Here is a 25,020-nt window from a genome sequence, read left to right as displayed (position 1 = left end):
CACTCTTCCTCTTCTGGGAGGTGACAAGTTACACTTCAGTAAAATCATAGTCCCCTTCCGGCTTCTCTACATTGTTCTCGTTTTGTTCTTGGTTTCTCCTTATTCTGAAGATGAAAAAGTATTCTTAGATTTTCCATGTTGCCCACCTTTATATGTCTTTGCCCCTTTACTGTCTGTTACGTCATTTTTGATAAGTTACGCATGCTTGCACGCCCTTCTGTGACAGGCTAGCTTTACATTTTAAAACAAGCCGTATTGACTACGGTTCCTTTCTGGACTTGGGAATATAAGGTATCCAGAAGGTTGCTCTGCTGGCTGCACGCTGTGTGATAATCCTGCCATTAGTGGGCCATCATGCCACCTACCATCTGACAGAAAAGTGACGCTCCGTGGTAAGAGCGAGGCTCCGTAGCTGGCCGCGCTGCTGCATGCGTTAATTGGGTAAAAACCGAGGAGTTTCTGAGGAGCTTTTCTGTGAACGCACATGTCGAATGCTTACCGTTCTGTTCTTAACCTGCTCCGGGTGAAAATGAAAATTAGCCCGAATCCTATAACCGAGGCCCCGACGAAGGAAACAGGCAGACCTGTAAGGCAAGGGAGTGGGTTCTGCTAGCAAACAGCACGCCACGACTCAACAGGAAGTGAGAAACAGGAAGTGCGGGAGGAGAAATGGGGGTCCGAAATCGCGCATTCATTCAAGACCGGCTGACAAATACATTCAAATGTACTTGCTCAATATGCTTCAAATTTTCATCTTATCAAACATAATACATAATCTCAAAAGTACAGTAAGTATAGCAAACAATCATATTCAAGTGATGCAAACAACTTCCTTGAATTTATGCACGTTTCAATGAAAATTTTATGGCATTAAACATATTTAAATGCATGTTACTTCTGACAGACATTGCTGTATTTCATTAAATTAATGGTAAAGGTTAAACAGTGTTAAAGCAGTTAAAAGTTTGAATACAATAAAAGCTGTGAATAATAAGCTCTTGTTTCATACTGGGGTTGAATGAGCGAGGTCTGCTTGGGATGCTTTGTGTACATTTGGCTGGTGCTTTGCAAAGTCAGTATCTGATCTGAAGGAATTCATGCTAAAAAGCGAAAAACACTGGAAAGTGGCACCGGAGAGATAAAAAATTGTGAATAATGTGACAGAAACCAATATTTGTACAAAGTAGAGCATTCTGGGAAAATTAAGTCATGCGCTTAAAATTTAATAGGTTGGTTGGCATTGGAGCCTGGCATTTAGGGGCTATGTGCCAACGACCAAACATGTTCAAAAATCACTCCTGTATTTATCAGTAAAAATGTACACCTCCTGCATCTTGAAGGTACTGTAATTTGATGGTTAGTGAGAGTGAGTGATCCAGGCCTGTTACACACGGAAAGACGGGCTCGTTCCGATAACATACCCAAGGTCATCCAAAGATGCATCTCTTTGGAGAAGGAAGAAAAACAACAGAGAGGAGAGCATGAGAAAGGTAGGAAACAGGCAGAGGCAGTTAAAAAGGAGAACCTCAGAGTGTCGTGGGAGCTGTATTATCAAGAAGAACAGATGGGCTATAAACTGGCATCAGCACAGTGCAGAAATGTCACCGCAACCTTAAGTCATCCTTTAAAAAAATTCACCATTACCTCCATGCGAAATGCTGTAATGTATTATCTTTTACCAGATACAAAATGAACATAAATTTATAAAACATAATTCCAGAAATGCACATCTCGTAAAGCATAAAAAGCACATCAGTTGAACATCCAAATACATAAATAAATTGCTTGAATTCATCATGATATTTTATCAGGATTCAGGAATTTGACCAGATGACAAAATGACGTGGTCGTATTATGAGCCCTTGGCTTGATGTCTGCTGTGTCACCCGGCATGTCGACATGTCACTCATGGTGACTTTGAGCATCAGTGATGATCTTCCTCCGCCTTGCGTGCTCCTCAGTCCTCCCACTCCACGCCCAGGGGCCAGGGATGAGGTCGCACTTTGTCACGTGCCGCCTCCTCCTCTAACACGGACTGCTGCTGTTTTCTGAAGGCCCGCTCTGTTGGATGTTTCCAGGGCCTCCTATCCGCCTTCATCAGAGAACGTTCCAGCTGTTGTGCTTCATCCGACGCACGGCTGCGGAGGAGGTACCTGATGGTGGGTAGTGTTAGCTCAGATCTGCAGTGCAGGTAGCTCCTCAGGTTCAGCTCTGGGAAGAGCACCTCCCTGAGGACATCCACCAGCCGGCCCCCGCCGGGAGCTCCCTTCAGGCGTTTGATGACGTTCTGCTCGATGGAGACGTAGCACAGGCTGTCTTCATAAAGACCCAACTGCCCGACTGAGCTTGTGGCCGGGGGCAGCTTCCAGAAGGGAGGGGTGGCGCCACTCTGTATGGGAAAGTTCTGCCTCCAGTGGTTTTGCTTATTGTGGCCAGTCGGCTTTGAACTGACTCCCAGCTTGCGGCCGAGACTGGGCAGCAGTTGGGATATCCCGTCATCAGCAAGGTCCCCTAGGTCTCCGGACAGCAGGTTCTGAATGACTCTCCTTCTCGTGATGGGAGGAGTCAATGACAAGGACCTGGGGGGGGCCCAGCCTGCATCAGACACAAGCAAAAATGCATGACGCAAAGTGGCTGCTGCCAGGCTGGCTGGGGGGTGGCACATGGAGGGAGGGAGTTAGGGTTGGGAAATGGTTACCCCCACATGCTTTACTGACCTGCTGTCATTCGACATTTTAATTCGCACACTCAGTCCCACACAGATCTCTTTCACAAGCAGGTGACGCCTCACGATTTTGGCCCTTTTTAATGACGTATATTGCAGCGGGGTGGAGTGGTTGCCCCTAAGTGGGGTATCATGATCCTACATTTTATGGGGTCTGGCGTGTTCTGTGTGGCTGCTGGTGTGACCATCCTGACATACATTTAGCCGGATTTTGTCCGTCTGATTTGACTGTTTACATGCACATATGATTAGCAGGATAAGTTTTTAAACTAAAAATGAGCAAGTGAAGCTCATCCAGCAGTTTTTTTTTTTAATCCAGCTATAGTGTATGTCATATATGGTAGAGCACAGATTTTAGTTGCTATGGCGACATTGTGTGTGAATGATGTATTGAAATGAAAAGTATGGGAACATCAGGTCATAGGTCAAAGTAAATAATGTCTGACATTAGCAGTTGTGTTACTGAAGGGATGTGAAAGGGTAGTCAGCTTATCCGCAGGGAGACATTGACAGACATTTGTCAAGGGTTTCACTCACAAAGGCTGTGGAAGCTGCAAATGTGTGCAGAGCAGAAGCGTGCAACACATCATCATCATCATCATCATCATCAACCAGGAGACAGACCTTGGGGGAACTTTTACTGGACTTCTCCATGCGACTAGTACCGAGCTGTGTGACAGATAATGGTATTAGATATGCTAACAGCCATTAGCGGACACTGCGTCAGTGAGCCTCAGCAGTTCAGCTACACAGGAGGTCTCCTGGGATGCCGCCTCGGGGCCACACCTCATGGGCTGTGACGCACCATCAGACAGTGTGAAGTTCACATCTGGGGCAGATTCTTGTTTTACGGTGGAGGATGAGACTTTCTGTCTTTGATATGTCTTTTAATCATCTGTTGCATGAGGCTACATGGACAGGCCATTACACTCGTTTGTCTTCACTGGTGGAATTACTTGTAGAAGAACGGCATGGGACCATCTCAAGGGACCATCTAGCAGGACCATTCAGGAGCCTTGCCTGTCGTTTCCTTCCTCCGTAATTCTCTCCCTGACCCCCTGTTTGACCCCATTGTTTAAGGTCTATTAAATGTTGCCCCTACGTAACCTAAAACATCCAAATTCAAATATAGTGAAACACAGCAGACAGAAATATCTGGCGGCCATTCAGAATCAGCACATGCACCCTCCCTAACCACCCCACCCTGCTGCGGGCACAGACTCCACCTAAATGGCAACCCCAAGCTCACCTTCCCGGAAAGACACCAGGATGACCCTTTCGTCTGTGCTCTGCGGGGTCCTGTAGTTCCCGTCGAGGGGCACCGGGACCGGCTCTTGCTCTCTCGAGGAGTAAATCGCGGTGGCCAGAGTCAGGAACTGGTATGATGACAACAGAGACATGGTTGCACAGTCTTGCCTGGAAATCCTCAGTAGAGAATATGGTGAAGGACTGAAGGAATCAGCAGTGAGGATCCACTGCATTCAGTCAGACGTTCACTCAACTTCTCAGAATCAGTCCAATCATGTTGTACCATCACTTCGTCAAAGGTCATAAATACATATGAGCACCAAGTGATTGTAGCATGTACAGGCATGTGGTGCCCAGACGCTGGCCGACAGCGCCCCCTGTAGGCAGAGTACCTGTGTGTGGGAGATAGTGATGGGGTTCCGGAACACGGTCCACAGCACGCTGGGGTAGCAGGGGGGCGTGGTCAGGGAGCCGTCGTAGCGGTAGTACTGGTCGAGCCGTAGCGGAAGGAGGTGCCGGATATTGAACGCGGGAACCTGCACTTTTTGATCTATGGTGAACAAGCCACCATCAGAGCGGACCTGAGAGGTGGATGGCTGAAGGTGGTGATGTTCTACACCAGTACTTCTCATCCCAGTCCTTGGGATCCCTCAGACGGTCCACATTTTTACTCCTCCAGCTCCCAACACACCAGAACCAAACAATCAAGAACACCGAATACCTGGTACAGGAATAACTGCAATTTAATGGCTTACTGGAAGGGATGTACGCATGGATTTCCTGAAAGGAGGACATAGCAGCACAATAATTTTTGCATAATGAGTAATTTGAGTAAGGTACCTCTGAATTTGACACCACTGATGAACTTGAGCAGCTGATCGAAAGCTGGGTTGAATTCAGCAACCTGCCAGAGGGGGCAGTGTGAGGTCAGCATGATGTAAACAGAGGCTGAGGCCCCGCCTCCTTTCCACAGGCCCCTCCCCCATTCACCTCAATCAGAACCGCCAGCACTGCCAGTCCGTCCGACATTTCTGTTGCCACGGAGACATTGCTGTACTTGTCAGAGTTGAAATGCACCACGTGCAGCTGAGGAGAAGGGCACAGGAAGCAGCTCATCGCAGTGCTGAATGCGATGGCATTTATCATGCGTCAGTGCCCTAAGCGGCATAGCTGCAGCTTCATGGAGGAACACCGACTGGGCCGAGAGCATCGCGTTCACGGTGGGGACAGGGACGGGGGCGGGGGGACTGTACGGGTGTGACACAGACAGTTAGCCAGTGGCTGGGTATTTATAGCCAGGGTGTGGGCTTGCTTCTGGAAAAAGGGGACAATTCTGCTACTTTGGAAGGCATTCATTTAAACACGACCTCTCTCTGCGGCAGCCTGTGCTCGAGGAACAACCATGGGGCAAGGAGCCAGCAGTTTATGGGTCTAGATGTCTTGGCCTATAAACCATTTACAGTGCGTCTACTGAAGAGCTCTGGTCCAACCCTAACCCTAAAGAGGATAACAGATGAGAAAATCAACCACACACAGTCCCATATCATTTCATAAGACAGCTGTACTGTCATCGCTTGACACGACACAAAGCCCTTGCATCAAAATCGACACCACAAACATCACAGCCCTCCAGGAAACCAGGATGGGCAGAAGGACTGGATGTGTCTGTGGGCAACCAACTTCTGCTTATGTTCCCAAATGTAACAAATCAGCCTTAAAGGACCCAAGAACAATTGAATGAAATGCACATTTTCCCCCTATTGCATTACAGACTAACGCAAATCTCATTTAGCAAGTCTTTAAATCTTCGGTGCAAATAGCTTTACAAGGTCAGCAACCAAAAGCTTCCAAAAAATTTTTCTGCAAAGTACAGATGCTCCTCTACTTACGAACTTTCAGACATACAAATGAAGAGGACTGTAAGTCCAAATTGTGTGCCTTAGGCTCCCGTTTCCTGTCCGCAACATCAATTTTTTTTCTGGGCGCCAATTCCACCTACTACGACTTCTGCCCGCTATTCCCGCCGCGCAGCAGCGTAGCGTGCGTACTCCCAGCATCCTGGTTCTTTGTACTTGCGTATACCCTTAAAATTATGTTGAATAACAACTTACGAACATTTCAAGTTACGAACGGCCGTTCGGAACGCATCTCATTCGTAAGTGGAGGAGCGTCTGTATCACTAAATAATGAAGTTAAGACGTTTAATATGGATGCGTGTGCACTTGGCAGAGCAGCATCAGCTCCACAGTCTCTACACTACAGGCGAGACGTTCCAACCCAGCATATTACAGCCTTGATAATCCAACCGGGTCTTCAATGGGCGATGCAGTTCAGACAAACGTGTCAGGCAAATTATGGCTTTCTATTTCTGTTTATATAATCAAATATGCAAGTCGTAAGTTGTTATAGTAACTGGTTTAACTCTATATTGATTTCATTATCAGCTGTTTTTGAGTGTGATTTGATCTGTACATAAAAACTTTACCGTTCCTTAGGAGCCCATGAGGGAACCCTTAGCCCTCGAACCTGCCAACGTCCCTGTGGCTGAGTACAGACATTCAGGAGTGATGAGGTGTCATGGGGGAAATGGGTGACATCTCCATGCTAACATACCTCTGCTGCAAAGCGCTTCCCGTCGATGGTGTGCTCAGAACCTGCAGGAATGCTAGGAGAGCCCCAGTGGACGTGGAGTTCAACTGCTGAGTAGCGGTTTGGCAGACCTAAGATGTACATCTTGGAGGGCAGGTACAGCTTCACTGTGGACAAGCACACATGAATAAACAGAGGCGGACAGCTTCACTGTGGACAGGGACGTGTGAGTAAACGCGGAGATGGACAGCTTCACTGTGGACAGGGACGTGCGAGTAAACGCGGAGATGGACAGCTTCACTGTGGACAGGGACGTGCGAGTAAACGCGGAGATGGACAGCTTCACTGTGGACAGGCACACATGAGTAAATACAGACAGATGAACAGTTTCAGTGTGGACAACACAGTATAACATATACCCAGCTTTCGTTACCATAAAATGTTTACACCTATTTTGACCTATTGCTGTCACAAGTTAAGACACTGGTGAATTTGGCAATAACCCAACTGTGTCTCTACGCCAGTCTAGCTGATTTTAGAACAAGAAGCGATGCCTTGGTCTGGAACACACAGAGTGACTTGGAGCTTTCTCCATGTTAAATACTGCTTGTTTCAGGCATTGCCTTGAGTTGTCTTCACCACCCTACAATCTTAGATTAGTCAGCATCCCAAAGGGATCTAGACATTCTGTCAAACCAGAAGCCTCATTTTGCATTTAGCCAAAAGTATTATTCTGAAGGATATGCCTCTATCAAGCAAATTAAAGGGAGCGCTAGTGGAATAATACATATGTAGTGCATATTATTTTAGCTGTAAGGACAATAAAAAAGTGGGATGGAATATTTTCACAGACAATTATGTTTCAAGTGACTGTAAATCTATTTTAAGAGCGTATGGTCTGCAGTTATCTGTCATGCATTATATACGTGTTTATACAATTTTTCCCAGTGAAGATGCACCTTTTCTGTGGGGACGCTACCACCTTTCCCCCAGTGAAGTTTCCCTTTTCCTCGGTGACAATGCAGCCTTTTCCACGGTGAAGATACACTTCGCTCACCTGCGTGTCCGTTGTTCCCCAGCGTCAGCTGCTCGTGTGCTGGTAGGTTGTAGTTGTGCACCTCGATGGGCACCAACGACGAGTCATACTGCAGCATTGGTGTCTGGAGATCAATCGGAGACTGGAACACACCCCCACAGAATGGGTAGCTCTTGGACCAGTGCTGCACCCCCTTTGGACCTGGCAGCACACACAAGGCACAGCTGTAATTGGCCAAGCTACTTGTGGTCTACGGCTAGATAATTGTAATACACCCATTTCCAAGTTCATCTACCCTGAGCCTGTTCAGCACTGGGTTATTTACACATTCCTAAAATATTTTGTTGGTCCATTATGAAACTTGACCACACAATGAAAAGTCGTCCTTGAAAAGAAGTTTGAGCACTCGCTGTCAGCGTCACCCTCAGTGAGAGTGAGCCTGCGACCTACAGCACAACTGCTCAGCTGTGAGCTCCTGACAGATAGGGTACGGGCCACAGGCTGACATTAACAGGGCAGCTGGTGAGGCTGACAATCTCGCCCAAATGAGAGGCTTGTGTGAACTTTGCCTAAAAAAAGACCACATAGGTACGAGATCATTCATTTGTTCTGAATAAGTTAAGCAGTCTTTGTATTGTTTCATTGACTTTACAGCTTTCCCATCTTTTCACAGCTTTAAAGTAGATCACTTACATCACTTTAAATAATATGTAAATCATTAAGCATTTGTGTTGGGTTATTCTGGAGGAACTGAAGCAAGCAGTAACAATGATACTATAATACAACAGGCGGAGGAGAGAGTTCCCCACAGCCCTGAACTGGATGGAAGAATGGATGGATAGATGGAAGGAATAGTACATAAATCTAGGACTAAATGTAAAGGACTATTTTCTTCATCTCATTTTAGTTAGTGTCGGAGTAAAATCCTACGTTTTATTAAAAATATCACTGATGTCATTATGTTTTATCAGAGTAAATGCTGAAAAGGGATATTGCTCCTTGAAAAAGCATTAAACATTGTTAAAATTTGTCTTTGGAAGGATACAAGTTTAAACTATCATACAGAATATGATTCATATTCAATATAAATATATGATTTTACAAGTATGATTTGCAGTGAGCTGACAGAGGGTTTTCTTATTGTAGTCATAAGGAGATTTTTGTGGTTAACTTACCACTGAATTAGTAGAGAGTAACATATAAACTAGTAAGTGGGTTAAATGAAATGCTCAATTGTGCCACACACTAGTCCGGCAATGAGGGGGCACGTCCCACATTGGAACACACACACGAAAGGGCTTCTTTGGACTATTCCCTCCCGCCTGAAAGGCGAGCCCAGTTGGGTGCAATGGAGTCTGTCGGCCTGGCATCAGCCTGGCATCTGCGGTGGGACTCAACCAGAGAGCTGGAAGTGGCAGCGCCAAGAACATGAGCTCTAGAGTGGCAGCAGCTGCCCACATCAGTCAGCACAGCTGAGGTTCATGGTGCTGTGGGTAAAATTAACCCTTTGTGTCCCTCAAGATAATGCAACTAGGGGTTGTACTAGGAGGTTATTAAATGCCCAGATTACCCCCCCCCCCCCAAAGAAAGTGTCTCGTCCCTCTGGTTATACACCTGACAGCTGTGGTCATTCTTCTGAAACTCCCTCCTTCAGCTATGAACATCACCTACAAACAGGTGGCCAGGCTGGATCCAGTCCTGAGGGCCTAACAGAACTCGATCCTGGGTGAGCTGCTGCGAAGGCTCTCCTGTTCTTATGCTGCATAACACATGATCACAAAGTTATCATTCGCTGATGCACTGAGCAGTTATAAGACCCCTTTAGCCCTATACCTAGAAATTAATTTTGTGGGGGTTCGGCACATTTAATTTAGTGGAGCTAATTTAGTTGGTATAACTTTGATGTAGGCTATTTAAACTAAAATAATCAACAGTAATAGGATTGCTCTATTATTATAACTGTTTAGTCCCTAAGGTGCCCAAGATAATTTATACCCCCCACAACACACACACACACACACACACACTCGTGCACCTATCTAAATGGGGAGTGTAGATGCATTTCTATGCATTACCCTTATCCCAATCACAACAACCTTCACCCCTACCCAGCCCTAACCCTAACCAACCAAAATACAATACCTTTTGGCATTTTTACTTTTTTGATTGCATTCACAGATTTTTATAAAATTGAATTTATCCAAATGGGGGCCTGAGTAGATGTCTCCAAAAGTTTCAGGTTTTATCGCACTTTGGGGACAGTTTGGTCCCCAAATGTGATCTATGCAAACACACGCACACACACACACTTATACATGCAATGGTACACAGACACAATTAACATGCCCTCACGAAGAACATGGATTGAGATCCACGCCCCAGCACCAATGAAAGTTGGCCAAACACATTAAAAGATTTTATAGCATCGGCATTCAATCCTTCCCGTGAGCTCGGCCTTCTCCCTGGGAGTTCCAGCCCTCCAGCACCTCCAGGATCGGCGTCTATGTATCAGATTATTTCATCCAACCTTCCATCTTCTAACCACTTGTCCTAGACGAGGTCCTCGAGTATCGATTACAATTACTTCTTTGAATTTTGGTATTTATCAGTTTTTTGAGACAGAACTTAACTTTCCCCAAACCATTTAGCCTGAACAGCGAGGCAGATAATGTTCATTTCAGTCCCATTCCAGGACGCTCCAAGGGTCCCTATCCTGCCAAATGGCCAAGCTGATAAATATCACTGCCTCTGCTTCTCAGCCTCAACAAAAGACTTATTATTGTGTTTTGAGAGGGACTGAACAGGCAGAATCAGAAAGACAAACTGCGCTTTGGTCATAATCGCTTAATTACATAATTATCTTTTCAATTTTTCAGTCCTATAATAATGGCCAATTTTCTCTGGGACTTTACCTTTCATAACCTTTCCATGTCATTTATGCTTAAAAAAATTTAAGACAGAAATAGTTTTTTTTCTAATTATACACTCGATGTGCAGTTCATTAGGCACAGCTGCTCATTAACGCCAACATCTTGCTCCCACAAACAACAAATTATGAATCTGCAGCCAAACAGACACAACACACACACTGGGTAAGGAAGTTCACTTAGTCTACTGCCTGGCCGAATATCGAAACGGCTGAGACGCCTGATGTCAGTGGTTTTAGAATTGGTGTGATTACTGGTGGTTTGAACCTCTCATGAACAGCCACCTTCCTGAGAATCTCACACCCTATAATGTTTACAGAGGGTGGTGCAATAAACAAAAAATACCCAGACAGTGGCTGGAAATACAATGAGAACAGCCAGACTCACTGAAGCTACCCGGAGAGCCACAAGTGCAGTAACAGCTCCGTTTAACGGTGGTATTCAGAAGACTTTCAACTGTTGAAGCGGTTCTGGGGCTAAAGTTGGTCTTTTTCTAGTCTGTTTTGTGTTCAATTCTTGTTCGGGGGGATTTTCCACCCTCGTGGCAGACCAGCCAGAGTCAGCACTACCTGCTTGGAATCGCTTGGTGTGCTCCATATGCTGTATATGAGATGCAAATATTAAATTCATGTTAATGCAGGTTGGAGAAAGCTTACAGAGAGACGTGACGAGCAGAAAACACGGTAGCTACCTGTGTACGTCCATGCAGCACCTGAAACACAGAGAACACAGGACAACAAAGCTATCATTAAATCAATACACAGTTGCTCTATATGGTAAAAATAAACTAACATCCAAAGGCGTAATATGTGTAAATGTAAATTCCTTTTACATCTTTTCCAACATTAGGCATTTAATTAGTCAGTTTGATATGTAACTAGTGACCAGGACAAAATGACATTTTATTCAGACTGCAAACCTGGAAACGAACGGAAAACCTGCATCGATATTAATGACGGGGGCTGTAAAATAAATAAATAAATTATATATATATATGTGTCGTGTATATATATATATATATATATATATATATATATATATATATATATATATATATATATATAAACAGAATATATTTATTTTTCCATGTATCCACTATAATAGTTCAGTTCAGCCCTTTGACGATAGTTTGAATGTATGGTCAAATCAAGTGGCTATTTATTGTGATTTCAACCATATACAGTTGGTACAGTACGCAGTGAAATAGACTAAATGGAAAAAAGCTTTTGCAAGAACAGGCTTAAGCTGACGACATAACTGAATATTAGACAGCACGTGACAGAGAACATCGACTATTTTATCATGATCATCATCGTTGTTTTGTTATTATTTCGTTTGTTAAAAGACAATTTGTGAAATGTGTTCCAAGACTTGTATATCATTTTCTTCTGTAATTCTAGCATTTATACAGTTTTTATAGCAAATAAAACTCACCGGAATATAACTTACATTCTAACACAGGTGCCACGTATGGTGATGACAAGTTTCCATCGAATGTGTCAATTTTGTCATTAACCACACGTTTGTATAAAAATTCCAACAACCTGTGGTATTACATTTAAATACTGCGGGGTGAAGAATATTGTTTTTCAGTAAATGATTCATTCTTTAAAAAGTTATTGTTAAGAGTTACCTTACCGTGGGAAAAAGTGGTAACGAAAAAAATGAAAAGCGCTGCGAAACGCAGGGCAGGCTGGTAGCGGATCCGCATTTTTGGTTCCCTTCAAAAGGCAGGTATCAAGGCAGAAAGCAGAACATAGGGCCGTCATTGCGGCTTTATACTGTGTTTATCTGCATGCCGTCCTTTTCGCGACCTGACGTCAGGAAAATGCCCGACCAGCCCACCGCATCCCGGCCGGTCCCAGCAGCTCGCGCCGGGATCCCAATGCAGAATAAAAAGTTTCCACCGAGAGCCTGGAAACCTTCCGCATTTTATAGCGGATCACCTGTTTTATAAAGCAAATTGTATCAACCCGTCTTTATGCACGTTATAGCCCACTACAGCACCGGGCTCCTATTTACTGAGATCTTCTTACTCATAGTGAAATTACTTTTTTATTTCATGCTTATATAAAAACTAATTGCTTTTGTGCGCGTAGAAAATGTAGTAAACCACACATTTTAACAAAATGATTTGATGAAGTCTTCGGAGAACAGTGTACAGAACATTCCGTTTAAGCGGCGTGAATACGCTCTGCTCTCGATAATGCAAGTGGTGGTGAGCAGTCACATGAAATTCATAGTAGCAGTCAGTGCTCTGTGCTGATTAAACTACATAGAGCTTGTTGCTGAAAGGAGACATTTATCTTGGAACCACTTTCCGACAATACCAAATTCAAGAGGAAAATAAACCAGTAAATTGCGTTTTTAAACTCCACAAGCGAACCTTTTGTGAATACATGCACCGTTTTGTGTTGGTGGTTACTTTAGAATTTAAAATAAAACTGCATTTAGAAGATCCCCGGCTAAGATCCTAAAAAAAAAAAAAAAAAAAAAGAATTCTGGCAAGCTAATGTAATGTAACTTTTCCCACCTTTAACGTGACCTATAACCTGTATAATTCAATTGAAAAAAATACACAAATCTGTTGGGGGGCAGGGATAAATCACATACAATAAGCTGGTTGTATAAGTCTGCACACCCTTAAACTAATACTTTGTTGAAGCACCTTTTGATTTAATGACAGCATTCAGTCTTTTTGGATAGGAGTCTATCAGCATAAGATCTTCACTTGGGAATATTTGCCCACTCTTCCTTGCAAAAACACTCCAAATCTGTCAGATTGTGAGCATCTCTTGTGCAGAGCTCTATTCAGGTCACCCCACAGATTTTTACTGGATTTAGGTCTGGGCTCTGGCTGGGTCAGTCCAAAACTTTAATTTTTTTTCTGGTGAAGCCATTCTTTTGTTGATTGGGGTGTGTGTTCGTGGTCATTGTTGTGCTGAAAGGTGAAATTTCTATTCATCTTCAGCTTTCTAGCAGACAACTGAAGATGTATTTGGAACCGTTCATAACTCCCTCCGCCTTGACTAAACCCCCACTTCCAGCTGAAGGAAAACAAACCCAATGTATGATGCTGCCGCCACCATGCTTCACTATGGGTGCAGTGCCGTTTTGGTGATACGCAGTGCCGTTTTGGTGATGCGCAGTGCCGTTTTGGTGCCAAACATATCTTTTGGAATTGTGGCTAAGAAGTTCAACCTTGGTTTCATCAGACCATAACACAACATGTTTCCCCACATGCTTTTTGGAGACTTTATGTCTATTTTTGCAAAGTTTAGACTGGCCTGCATGTTTTTCTTTAGAAGAAAAAGCTTCCGTCTTACAGCCCTACCCAGGGACGGATTATGGGTTGTGTGGGCCCCTGGGCAAAACGTTCGCGAGGGGCCCCCCACCACCACCACAATTCAAGGGCCCTTGGCAGCCAAACGCCCTCCCTATAGGGTCAGGGGCCCTTGTAGGCAGAGGATCAAAGAATGTAGGCCCTCTAAAATAGACAAACGAAAATACATTGTTGATAAGCGTTGCAAATTGTTTTGGGCCCCGCTGCCCCGGTCCGTAATTCGTCCCTGGCTCTACCCCATAGTTCCGACAAATGGCTGGAGACTGCTGTCATATGCACACAAACAGTACTTGCCAGAAATTCCTGTAGCTCCTTCAGTGTTGCTGTAGGCCTCTTGGCAGCCTCCCTGACCAGTTTTCCATCTTGTCTTTTCATGAATTTTGGATGGACGTCCAGTTCTTGGTAATGTCACTGTTGTCCCATATTTTCTCCACTTCTTGTTGACTGTCTTCCATGGTATATCTAATGCATTGGGGGGGGGGGGGGATTGTATCTTGACTGATACCGTTCAACAATGAGATCCCTTTTGATGCTTTGTAGTGCTCTCTGTGAACCATGGCTTTTGCTGTAGGATGTCATGGAAATCCTACTAGGACAGCTGAAATTTATTTGATGTCAATCACTAATCTAGTCACTCATCACTTTAATTGGTGGCACGTATGAACCCAAAAAGACTGAACACTGTCATTAAATCAAAAGGTACTTCAACAAAGTATTAGTTTAAGGGTGTGCACACTTCTGCAACCAGCTTATTGTACTTTTTTTTCCCCCAACAGATTTGTTTGTTTTTCAATTGAATTGTACAGGTTATAGGACACATTAAAGGTGGGACATGTTTTTAAAATGGTTTATTGTAGCCTCATCATAAAAATCCTGGCATTTTAACAGAGGCGTGTACACTTTTTATATCCATTGTAGCTGTTCTTGCATTCAGAGCGTACTGCACTTGGGTAGCGGAGCATGGCGCCCTTTTAGGTGGTTTCGCCTAAATGCGCATGCGTTAACACTGAGCACTTAACTCGGAGATGTATGTTGGGAAATAAGTGTGCAGACTTTTCCTTTTTGGTCTTTGAATTACAAGCCTTCCAAAATGTGCTTTTTTTGTGTGAATTGAGGCATGTGGATGAATGTAGGATAAGATATTTATAGGCACAATTTTTTTAAGAATCAAAAGCAAATAATGAGTTATTGTGCGGTATTTTTTACAGTTTTAATAAGTTTTCACGTGTTTCACGCACACCTTTAATTGTAATTTTTGTTGTAATTTTTTTGCTTTTCTCCCAAGTGCAGCACGCCACCTGGTGGCCAAATACTTACAAAACCACAACAACTACTAAGAACAATAGGGTTTCATGATAATGCTCTCTCTATAGAACTGACATTAACACCTTACACGATGCTCGAGAAAATGAGACATAAACTCGAATAAGAATTTATATTTTCTATAATATCTGCTCCTCGGTGAGAATTGTTATTTTTACAGGCATATGATTATGGTTCTTTTTATAAATGCACCGCGTCACACTGTCTTATGCTCCCAGATTTGCCTTATTGTCTGGTGTTTTTCCCACATGATTTTGCTTCACGATCCGCAGCTGCTCCACGGCGCCGTTCCTCACCTCCCCAGCCGCGGACTCCAGCTCTGCAGACAGCAGCAGCGAGTCTGCGCCGTCCTGCCACCGGATCCGGGGAACTTGCGTCATTTCTCTTTGCACCGCCCGGATCCTCCCCATGTGGACGGGGCCGCCTTCCTTCCGCGAAGCGTCCCCCGGATCCGGCGTCCTTTTCAGGTACCGTGAGCCGCCTGCATGTTCAGCCGCCGGACGTAGCGCGGAATCGAGGCAGACACAGCACGGCGCCCCGGCGGGACGGGCGGAGGTCCTGCGGATTGCGTAGTCTCCGCACCAAAAGTACCTGTCCGCGTCTCTCTTGCAGACTGAGCCCCGCAGCCTCGGCCCGGCCGGCGATGGAGTGCCCGCATCTCAGCTCCAGCGTCTGCGGCGCCCTCGATTCGTCGCGTTTCCAGAGCGGCTCGCCTTCCTCCTGGTGCTGCGGCGGTGAGTCTAGGCGCCCCCGCTGTCTGGCCGCCCTGAGCCCCTTCCGCGCCCGGTGCGCCGGCTCCGCTCACTTCCGCAAATCCCCACGCTGCCGCGCCGGCTCCGCTGCCTCATTTCCGCGATGCACCCCAGCGGGTTACCGGGGAAGCCGGTGTTTTCAGGCCGCTATTTATCACTCCCGCAGCTTGCGCGTTTTTAAGAAATAAAACCCGGCGGTATGAAAGCGCAGTGCGCGGGGTTCCCTTGGCCGATGAGGAAACTTAGCACCTAAACCCCCGCGGAGGATGGGATGGAGGAGATTAACCCCAACTCGCGTTTTATCTCCCAGCGCAGACACCGGCTGTGACGCCCCCTGCACATCAACCCGTCATACAGAGCAAATAGCGTTAAGATACTAACATTTATCAATCCTTACCGTATGTATAAGGATGTGTAAAAAAATATATTGGGAAACAAGAGTCCCGATGCCCATCCGCGCTAAGCGGCGGTATGGCTGTGTGTGGGTGAGAGCCACACGCTGGGGGAGTGTATACCAGCCCCCCACCCCCGGAATGGGATACTATCGCTCCTTCTTTGGTGGGAAGGAGTGTAATAAATGGGGGCTTACACAATAATTAAGGGCAGGTAGATATCCGGGGGTATTACTGTCTAACGTGGCCCACTGAAATGTAGATTAAATTCATACCATTTAAGAGTCATGAACTCCACCTTGGATCGATGTTAGGACACAGAAAGAGGCCTGGGAGGGGTGATTTCTGCATGTGAGGTGCATTTCAGGTGTGCTGGGGGCAGGGAAGGATTATGGGTTGTGTGGGCCCCTGGGCAAAACGTTCGCGAGGCCCCCCCCCCCCCACCACCAGCATCACCACAACCACCACAATTCAAGGGCCCTTGGCAGCCAAACGCCCTCCCTATAGGGTCAGGGGCCCTTGTAGGCAGAGGATCAAAGAATGTAGGCCCTCTAAAATAGACAAACAAAAATACATTGTTGATAAGCGTTGCAAATTGTTTTGGGCTAGGGGCCCCACGGGCCCCCTGCACCCCAAGGGCCCCTGGGCAGCGGCCCTGCTGGCCCGGTCCGTAATCCATCCCTGGCTGGGGGCGCCTGTCGCTGACCCATGAGTGACGCACCTCGGTGTCCGCGCGCTCACCTCGTACCGCTGATGACTTTCAGCTTTCCGAGCCTCTGCCAGAGCACCCACGATGTAAGGTCACGGATGACACGTGTGACTGAGTACCACGTGTGGGCCCCCGCATGCGTAGGCAGCCTCCGTCGCCTCTAAGTCGGGTGCGACGTCGCCACGCTGACATTTCCCACATCTGAGCAGTGAGACAGAAGCAGGCAGTCATGCTAATGAGCTGTTACCTAGCAACTGCCGCTTCGGCTGCCACCTGCCTGTTCCGGGGATGTATAAGCCATGTACCCGACCAAAGGCGTCCTCCCCTTCCTCCCCAGATGAAGCATGGGCTCACTGGTGCAGCCTGTGGCCCCCCTATCACGTCCTGTGGCCCCCCTATCACGTCCTGTGGCCCCCCCTATCACGTCCTGTGGCCCCCCTATCACGTCCTGTGGCCCCCCTATCACGTCCTGTGGCCCCCCCTATCACATCCTGTGGCCCCCCCATCACGTCCTGTGGCCCCCCCATCACGTCCTGTGGCCCCCCCATCACGTCCTGTGGCCCCCCCATCACGTCCTGTGGCCCCCCCATCACGTCCTGTGGCCCCCCCATCACGTCCTGTGGCCCCCCTATCACGTCCTGTGGACCTCACGCATGCATGTGTGTTCAGGTAGCCCCCTGTAAGAAAAGGAGATCACTCTGTACAGGCTCATCCCCTCTCCCCCCCTGCCCAATCACCTCTGAAATTCTAATTAATGAATAAATCATGCTGCACGCAGACACTGTCACCCATCATATAATTCACTTTGACCCGCTCTTTTAATTTGGTACATAAAGGTTTGGGCACATTCAGGTTTCTATATTGAAAACTTTAGGTAAAAGAACTTTCAAATGCGTCAACACCTGTGTAAGTAAGCAGAACTGAGTTAGAGAATAACGTAAAGCGGTTTGCTTGTGATTGTGGAGTTGAGAGATGTTTGAATTTTTCTTTCTTTCTTTTTTTTTTGCAGTTTGCCGGTCAAATAAAAGTCCCTGGGTGTGCCTGACCTGCCTGAATGTGCACTGCGGACGGTACGTGCAGCTTTATCGTGCTCCTCTCTGTTCTTAACGGATGCCTTTCTGCGAGTCCCAGATTCATTTCAGGTTACTCCACCGTCAAGAGTCCTGTTGGGCTTGTGACGGTCGTGGTTTACACGAGTCTCCTCCTCTCTTTGAATAGCCGTTTTTCTTTGTCCTGTGTTTATCTGAAAGGTATGTAAACGGACACGCCAAGAAGCATTTCGAGGACTCGCAGGAGTCCGGCTGCCCACAAAAGAGGCCGTGTGAAAGGCAGGACAAGCACAAGGACAGGGACAGGGCACAGCACTCAGTTTGCATGGACTGTAGCAGCTACAGCACCTTCTGGTGAGGATCTGATTGGCTCAGAGCAGCGTTTCCTGACCCGCTCCTCTGGGATTCACAGACGGCCCATGTTTTTGCTCCCCACCAAACACTCGACAGTTTTGCCTCCTTCCACCTCCTGGCAGGAGCATAAACGTGGACTATCTGTGGGTCCCCGAGGACCGGATTATAACACACTGGCTCAGAGTGACCTGTTATCCATATATGGGCTACACCAGGGGTGGCGAGCCGGATCCATGGAGTTCCGGCGTGGGTGCAGGTTTCTGAGATGGCCCCTCAATTAGCCAATAACAGTGGGTCCCCAGGACTGGAGTTGAGAACCTCTCCTTTATTATTGGCTGGTTGAGAGGTCATCCCAAAAACCCGCACTGGCTCTCCATGGATCCGGTTTGCCAGCCCTGGGCTACACTCTTACTGCAGTGTTGTCAGTCTCTTTGGAACCAGGTTGTATGGCTGAATTTTGTTTTAACCAAGCATGATGGTGTTTTACTCTAGTAATAAAGTATATCGGTAACCTGTAGCTGTTAGGGATCAGGGAGTTGTGCGTCCCTCACTAGAGCGAGCTCTGTGCTTTCAGCTACCGGTGTGACGACTTTGTGGTGAACGACACCAAACTGGGGCTGGTGCAGAAGGTCAGGGAGCATCTCCAGAGCCTCGAGAAGTGAGTGCCGTCAGAATCGGGGGCTGGGCTTTAGGAGACGGCCATCTCTGGCGAAAAGACAGACTGGCTCCTTGCCGGTCGTCACAACTCCTGGTTTGAATTCTGATTTAATTGTCCTCCCTGAACGTGGCGGTGGGCTGCAGGCAGTCTTTAGTGTCTTTACCACAGGTCCCCAGAATGATACTGAGTTTGAAAACGGCTTTTTCAGGTGGCAGTTTATTCTGAATGTTTACAGTGTGATTTGTCACTTGCCGTGCAGCTCAGCCCTGGCACTGGATTGCCACAGGAAGAGGAAACTTCTGGAAAGCCCCTCCGTCACCAGTAAACTTGTAAAAGAATGTGTGAGTGCTGCATGTTCCAGTTTATATTTTTCATTTCCTATTAGTCCAGGAATTTTATTCACACCTGATAACAGGGTCTGTGTGTCCGTATCATTCTGCGGGTTGCATTGTTTACCCATAATACCCGGCTTTGTGTTCATGCCATTTAAATAGCAAATCAAAAGCATGCTATTTAGAGTGGAATCTGGCAGGCTCAGTAATGTGTAAACTGCACGCCCGCTACACACACAGCTATGCATACACACAGTCACACACACACATCCTGATACAGCTACACGCAGTTGCATACACACAGCTATACACTCACAGCTACACGCCGACACATAGCTACACACATTTACACACACTGATACACACACATAGCTACGCAGTTACACGCACAGCTACACGTACAGCTACACACACCTAACTGCACAGCTACACGTACAGCTACACACACCTAACTGCATAGTTACACATACTTAGCTACGTGCAGTTACACACATAGGTACACAACCCTATTTTTTAATTTATCTATAATTATCTATTTAGGATGCTGAGTACGGTGCAGAGCAGGGTCAGTTGCTAAAAATGCTGTACGTAACTCCTAACTGAGCCTAACCTGACCAATCCTAACCCTAGCTAACCTGTGACCATGTCTTGGTTTTTTCCAAAAGGGAGGAGCACCCTCTCATACCGCCACGGGCCTCCGTAACCTTGGCAACACGTGTTTCATGAACGCCATCCTGCAGTCCCTCAGGTGTGTGGCCTCTTGTTCTCTGCAGCCGCAGTCCGCCTCTGGCCCGCCCCGCCTCAGTGCTCACGTCTGAGAGGCTGCCAGGGAGGCAGGCAGGCTGCCGTTTTGCATACCGCCCCATGCTGATGAAACTTTGGCCTCTTTCACAGCACAGTCAGCCCCGAGTTTAATCCCTATTCACTGGCTTCTGGATGCCGAGATGCATCTTAAAGGGCCACAGTGATGTGCATTAATTCTTACAGATATCTTGTAATTTCCTTAAATGTCTCCCGAAGATGATTGACAGCAGCTAAAAGCCTCAGAATAAACGGCAGGATGCGAATGAAGGGCCTCGCTGGTCACGCCGCTCTGGTTAATGCCTCCCTGCTGTTCTCCTTGCAGTAATATCCAGCAGTTCTGCTGCTACTTCAAAGAGCTGCCTGCAGTTGAATTACGCAGCGGTAAAACTGCCGGGAGGAGGATGTATCACACACGGAGCCAGGGGGACACCAGCGTGTAAGAACCTCATGCACTTACTATTGGGAGAAGTGAAAATGGCGGACGTCAGGGGTGTGCGGGGGGAGAAGGCGGCGGTGTTGGTATCCTCCTGTCCTGCATCTCATAAAATGAGTGCCCGTCGCCATGGCGATGAGGGGGGTACGCTGACACGGCTCTGTCCTCGTCCCCGGTCCATGGAGCAGCTCGCTGGTGGAGGAGTTCCGGAAGACTCTGTGCTCGCTGTGGCAGGGCAGTCAGACGGCGTTCAGCCCAGACTCCCTCTTCTACGTCGTCTGGAAAATCATGCCAAACTTCAGGTACCGTCTGCCGCGCTTCCAGCTCTCTGCGCGGGAGCCGCCGTGTTCAGAGCCCCGGTTTTCGGGCTGCTGCGCCCTCGCCGCCTGCCAGCCGCGTAAACGGCGGTCTGACGCCTCTCTGCAGGGGCTACCAGCAGCAGGACGCCCACGAGTTCATGCGTTACCTGCTGGATCACCTCCACCTGGAGCTGCAGGGGAACCACAGTAAGGCGGCCAGCGCAGCGCTCACCCAGGACGGGCTACAGTCCTCCTTGGCAGGAAAATGCTGCATGTAGGTGGCACCTTCGTCTCACCTGTCCCCGACTTTGTAACCTCACCTGTAGACTGTCAACCGCTTCATTCTTCCAGCTACAGGCATCAAAACTGTGGGTTCGGCTGATTTGTTTGGTATAAGAACTGTTCCGAGTACAGATCCCTAGTACTACCTTCTGGGCAGATCGGCAATGATGGATGAATTTGCCCATCCATCTCTCATTTATACCCCTGTGTTAAACGGTGCTTTTTCCATATCGGAGTAGAGTGGCAATGACGCATTGTCTCTCCAGAAACGGCACGTCGACGGTGGTGACGTCTGTGTTCAGCGGGGTGCTGCAGAACGAGGTGAACTGCCTGATATGTGGCACGGAATCCAAGAAGTTCGACCCGTTTCTTGGTGAGTTGCTCTCGCACCTTTGTCACCTGCGTCTTGACTGCCGAGGTGACCTTCAGCTGATGACTAAAATGCTTTATGCTCTCCCGCCCCCAACCCCCCAGACCTCTCCTTAGACATTCCAAGTCAGTTTAGAAACAAGCGAACAAAGAATCAGGACAGTGGACCAGTCTGCACCCTTCAGGGTAAGCGGTGTCTTGCAGGATTTCCGGAATCTTCTGTCCAGCCGCAGAGCCAGTTTGGTGAGGGTGTCTGTGCCTCGCAGGCTGCCTGCGCAGTTTGGTGAGGGTGTCTGTGCCTCGCAGGCTGCCTGCGCAGTTTGGTGAGGGTGTCTGTGCCTCGTAGGCGGCCTGCACGATTTGGTGAGGGTGTCTGTGCCTCGCAGACTACCTGCACAGTTTGGTGAGGGTGTCTGTGCCTCGCAGACTACCTGCACAGTTTGGTGAGGGTGTCTGTGCCTCGCAGGCTGCCTGCGCAGTGTGGTGAGGGTGTCTGTGCCTCGCAGGCTACCTGCGCAGTTTGGTGAGGGTGTCTGTGCCTCGTAGGCGGCCTGCACGATTTGGTGAGGGTGTCTGTGCCTCGCAGACTACCTGCACAGTTTGGTGAGGGTGTCTGTGCCTCGCAGACTACCTGCACAGTTTGGTGAGGGTGTCTGTGCCTCGCAGGCTGCCTGCACAGTTTAGTGAGGGTGTCTGTGCTTCGCAGGCTGCCTGCACAGTTTAGTGAGGGTGTCTGTGCCTCGTAGGCGGCCTGCACCATTTGGTGAGGGTGTCTGTGCCTCGCAGACTACCTGCACCATTTGGTGAGGGTGTCTGTGCCTCGCAGACTACCTGCACAGTTTGGTGAGGGTGTCTGTGCCTCGCAGACTGCCTGCGCAGTTTCACGGACCTGGAGGAGCTGGACGAGACGGAGCTCTACATGTGCCACAAGTGTAAAAAACGACAGAAATCCACAAAAAAGTTCTGGATCCAGAAACTGCCAAAGGTTGGAAACATTTTGGGCTTTTGTTCATATTTTCTGCAAGAAAAATGAGGGTGGGTTTTGGTGGGATTTAAAGCTGTATGGTTCTTGCCTATAAATGCATTGAATGAACTATGATGGTGGCACAGATCTGAGAGGCATTGGAATCCCCACTGGGGTGTCTCACGCTGCCCTGTGTTCCCTCAGGTCCTCTGTCTACACCTGAAGCGATTCCATTGGACGGCGTATCTCCGGAACAAGGTGGATACTTACGTGGAGTTTCCACTGCGGGGCCTTGATATGAAGCGCTATTTACTAGAGGTGTGTGTTTCCTGGGGGGGGGGGTGTCTGGGTTCGGTTTGGGTCGAGTCAGGCCGAAGCTGACCTTTTGCTCTATCCCCAATCGCAGCCTGAGAACATCGGGCCAGAGAGCTGCTTGTATGACCTGGCTGCTGTTGTCGTCCATCATGGTTCTGGGTGAGTTCAGCTGTGTGTGTAGACTGGGCCAAACCACCATTTATTGATGGGATTCAAAGTCCACATCATTCACATTATGGAGATATGCATGTTAAACAGGCATGCTTACTCGCCATTCACCATTAGGGGGTGCTATTGCATAATAATAATAGTAATAATAATACCTGCCTTTCTTGGAAATTATGATATAGTCCATAGACCCTCCTCAGATACCTGATCTGGTTCTGTTCTCTATTTTGGACTTTTTCCTTTTCTCTCCATTCCATTCTGCCATTGACCATTAGATGGTGCTGCTGTAATAATAATAATAATAATAATAATAGTAATAATGATAATATATTGTGAGTCGATGGTTTGCATAAATGATACCCATAAATGCTTCTGCGTGTCATTGTGTTTGAACTGCTTTCTGTTCTTGGCTGTCAGGATTAATACTACAGGGGTATTTTGTGGGGGGCAGGGCGGTGGCAGGACGGGCATGGTGCGCTCCCCACATTCTGCTACCTCTAAAGATGCGCGCTGCTCCGTTGCTCCCCACAGGGTCGGGTCGGGCCACTACACAGCATACGCCAGCCATGAGGGCCGCTGGTTCCACTTTAACGACGGCACGGTGACGCTGGCCGACGAGGACACCGTGGCCAAAGCCAAGGCCTACATCCTGTTCTACGCGGAGTGCCCGGGCCGGTCCGGGGCCGAGCCCAAGCTGTGACCAGCACCGCTGCCTTCCGGCAGCTTCCCCGGCCATTCCCAGCCACACGTGACCCACATGACTTACCTCCATTCCTCGTGCACTTTTATCAAGTTGCTCTTGTGATTTTTTTTTTCTTTTTTTTTAAATTACACACACTTTTTAAATTGGGTGAGAGCCGTCTGCTTCAGCTGAAAGATCGTTAGAGACGACGCCTTTGTAGCGGTTTGTGTTACATTCCCGTTGAAGCTCGTTAGAGGAAATCCCTGCACCATCATGAAGAACGTGTCCCATAGACTGAGACTGGCAAGGCCTGCAGGCCCTATTCATAACGCCTGAGCCTAGTGGCAGTACATGATCCCTGAAACTAATTCCGACACTTTGTTTACCACACTTCTGAAAGTAGTTTAGATTACCCCCGTCCTGCCCCCCCCCCCCAACCCAACAGTGTTTTAAACTGAGTGCAGATCACGTATACTTCAGACTGAAAGGCTTTTTTTTCCCACTAGTATTTTTAATTTCTCCGTGGCACAGGCGCAGTAGGGAGGACTACAGCAGTGGTATGCGGGCTGACAGACTGCCTTATGGGGGGGGGGGGGGGTGGTACTGTGGCAGAGAAAAGGCTGGGAAATGCTGCTCCCTGGAGACGGTGCGTCAGCCGGCAGCCCCCCACACACACGCAGGATTACGGTGTATCTGAACGTAGGACATTGCGGTGATGTCATCAGCCTTTCCCACAAGCCGCGTTAATACCAGTACAGATATCATTCTGAGTCCCAGTAACGTCCCTTTTTTTTGAACATACATGGACTTATTAAATAGTGTAAACTGTTGAATTTTGATTTCGTAGAATCTTTTTTGACTGGGTAATTTCATTTCTGAAATGTGAATAATTGCTCATTATTGTGCTGCTCTTGCACGGTAATCAGATTTCGGAATAAATTACCCAGGTACACTAAGAACCTCAGTCAAGCCTTTGCGCCAGTGCAGGAATATTTTTTAAAATAAAAATGTTTGAATTCTGCTTTCCTTTGATTCTGTTGGGAAACATTTCATTTTAAAATCTGTAAAATGAAAGCCAAATAAGGGCAAATAATGGCTTTAATGTAGAAGACTAAATACTGAAGCGTATCAGTAATACAGACCAAGAAACTAAACTGTACAGGATCAGCCCCTCAGCTGAATGCAGTGTTATGCGAGTGATAATAGCTTCTACTATTTGAGGAGCAGAGAAGCTTTTTCCAACTACAAAAATGAAACTTTACACATA

General features: G+C 47.4%; 2 protein-coding genes and 1 long non-coding RNA gene across 7 annotated transcripts; 1 reads left to right on the top strand and 2 right to left on the bottom strand.

Annotated features, from left to right (window-relative positions):
- Positions 1-1,312: 1,312 nt before the first annotated feature.
- Positions 1,313-12,665, bottom strand: LOC125751853 (carbonic anhydrase 12-like). Of its 5 annotated transcripts, XM_049031241.1 has the most exons (11): positions 12,164-12,260; positions 11,217-11,237; positions 10,913-11,125; positions 9,213-9,357; positions 7,620-7,799; positions 6,587-6,729; positions 4,964-5,059; positions 4,814-4,877; positions 4,366-4,523; positions 3,975-4,101; positions 1,313-2,595 (listed from the first exon to the last, which is right to left on the bottom strand). In XM_049031241.1, the coding sequence occupies exons 5-11, from the start codon at positions 7,714-7,716 to the stop codon at positions 1,958-1,960; spliced, it is 1,323 nt and encodes a 440-aa protein (XP_048887198.1). In that variant the 5' UTR covers positions 7,717-7,799; positions 9,213-9,357; positions 10,913-11,125; positions 11,217-11,237; positions 12,164-12,260; the 3' UTR covers positions 1,313-1,957. The 5 variants fall into 5 exon arrangements, with proteins under 5 accessions (XP_048887198.1, XP_048887195.1, XP_048887196.1 ...); XM_049031238.1 differs by lacking the exon at positions 10,913-11,125 and having other exon boundaries at positions 12,164-12,664; XM_049031239.1 differs by lacking the exon at positions 9,213-9,357.
- A 2,810-nt stretch (positions 12,666-15,475) lies between these two features.
- On the top strand, positions 15,476-24,774 carry usp3 (ubiquitin specific peptidase 3). The gene is made up of 16 exons (XM_049031235.1): positions 15,476-15,658; positions 15,804-15,925; positions 18,054-18,114; positions 18,295-18,447; positions 19,022-19,105; positions 19,365-19,446; positions 20,103-20,185; positions 20,564-20,677; positions 20,863-20,976; positions 21,101-21,247; positions 21,522-21,628; positions 21,730-21,810; positions 22,491-22,609; positions 22,793-22,906; positions 22,995-23,062; positions 23,603-24,774. Exons 1-16 carry the CDS (start codon positions 15,600-15,602, stop codon positions 23,769-23,771), a joined length of 1,677 nt encoding a protein of 558 aa, XP_048887192.1. The 5' UTR covers positions 15,476-15,599; the 3' UTR covers positions 23,772-24,774.
- LOC125751858 (uncharacterized) lies at positions 21,804-22,555 on the bottom strand. Its single transcript, XR_007400799.1, has 3 exons — positions 22,456-22,555; positions 22,256-22,415; positions 21,804-22,095 (listed from the first exon to the last, which is right to left on the bottom strand). It is a non-coding gene; the product is annotated as an uncharacterized LOC125751858 (long non-coding RNA).
- Positions 24,775-25,020: the final 246 nt, after the last annotated feature.

Source organism: Brienomyrus brachyistius, chromosome 11 (assembly GCF_023856365.1).
Source record: "Brienomyrus brachyistius isolate T26 chromosome 11, BBRACH_0.4, whole genome shotgun sequence".
NCBI lineage: Eukaryota > Metazoa > Chordata > Actinopteri > Osteoglossiformes > Mormyridae > Brienomyrus > Brienomyrus brachyistius.
This window is presented reverse-complemented; position numbering and strand designations above follow the sequence as displayed.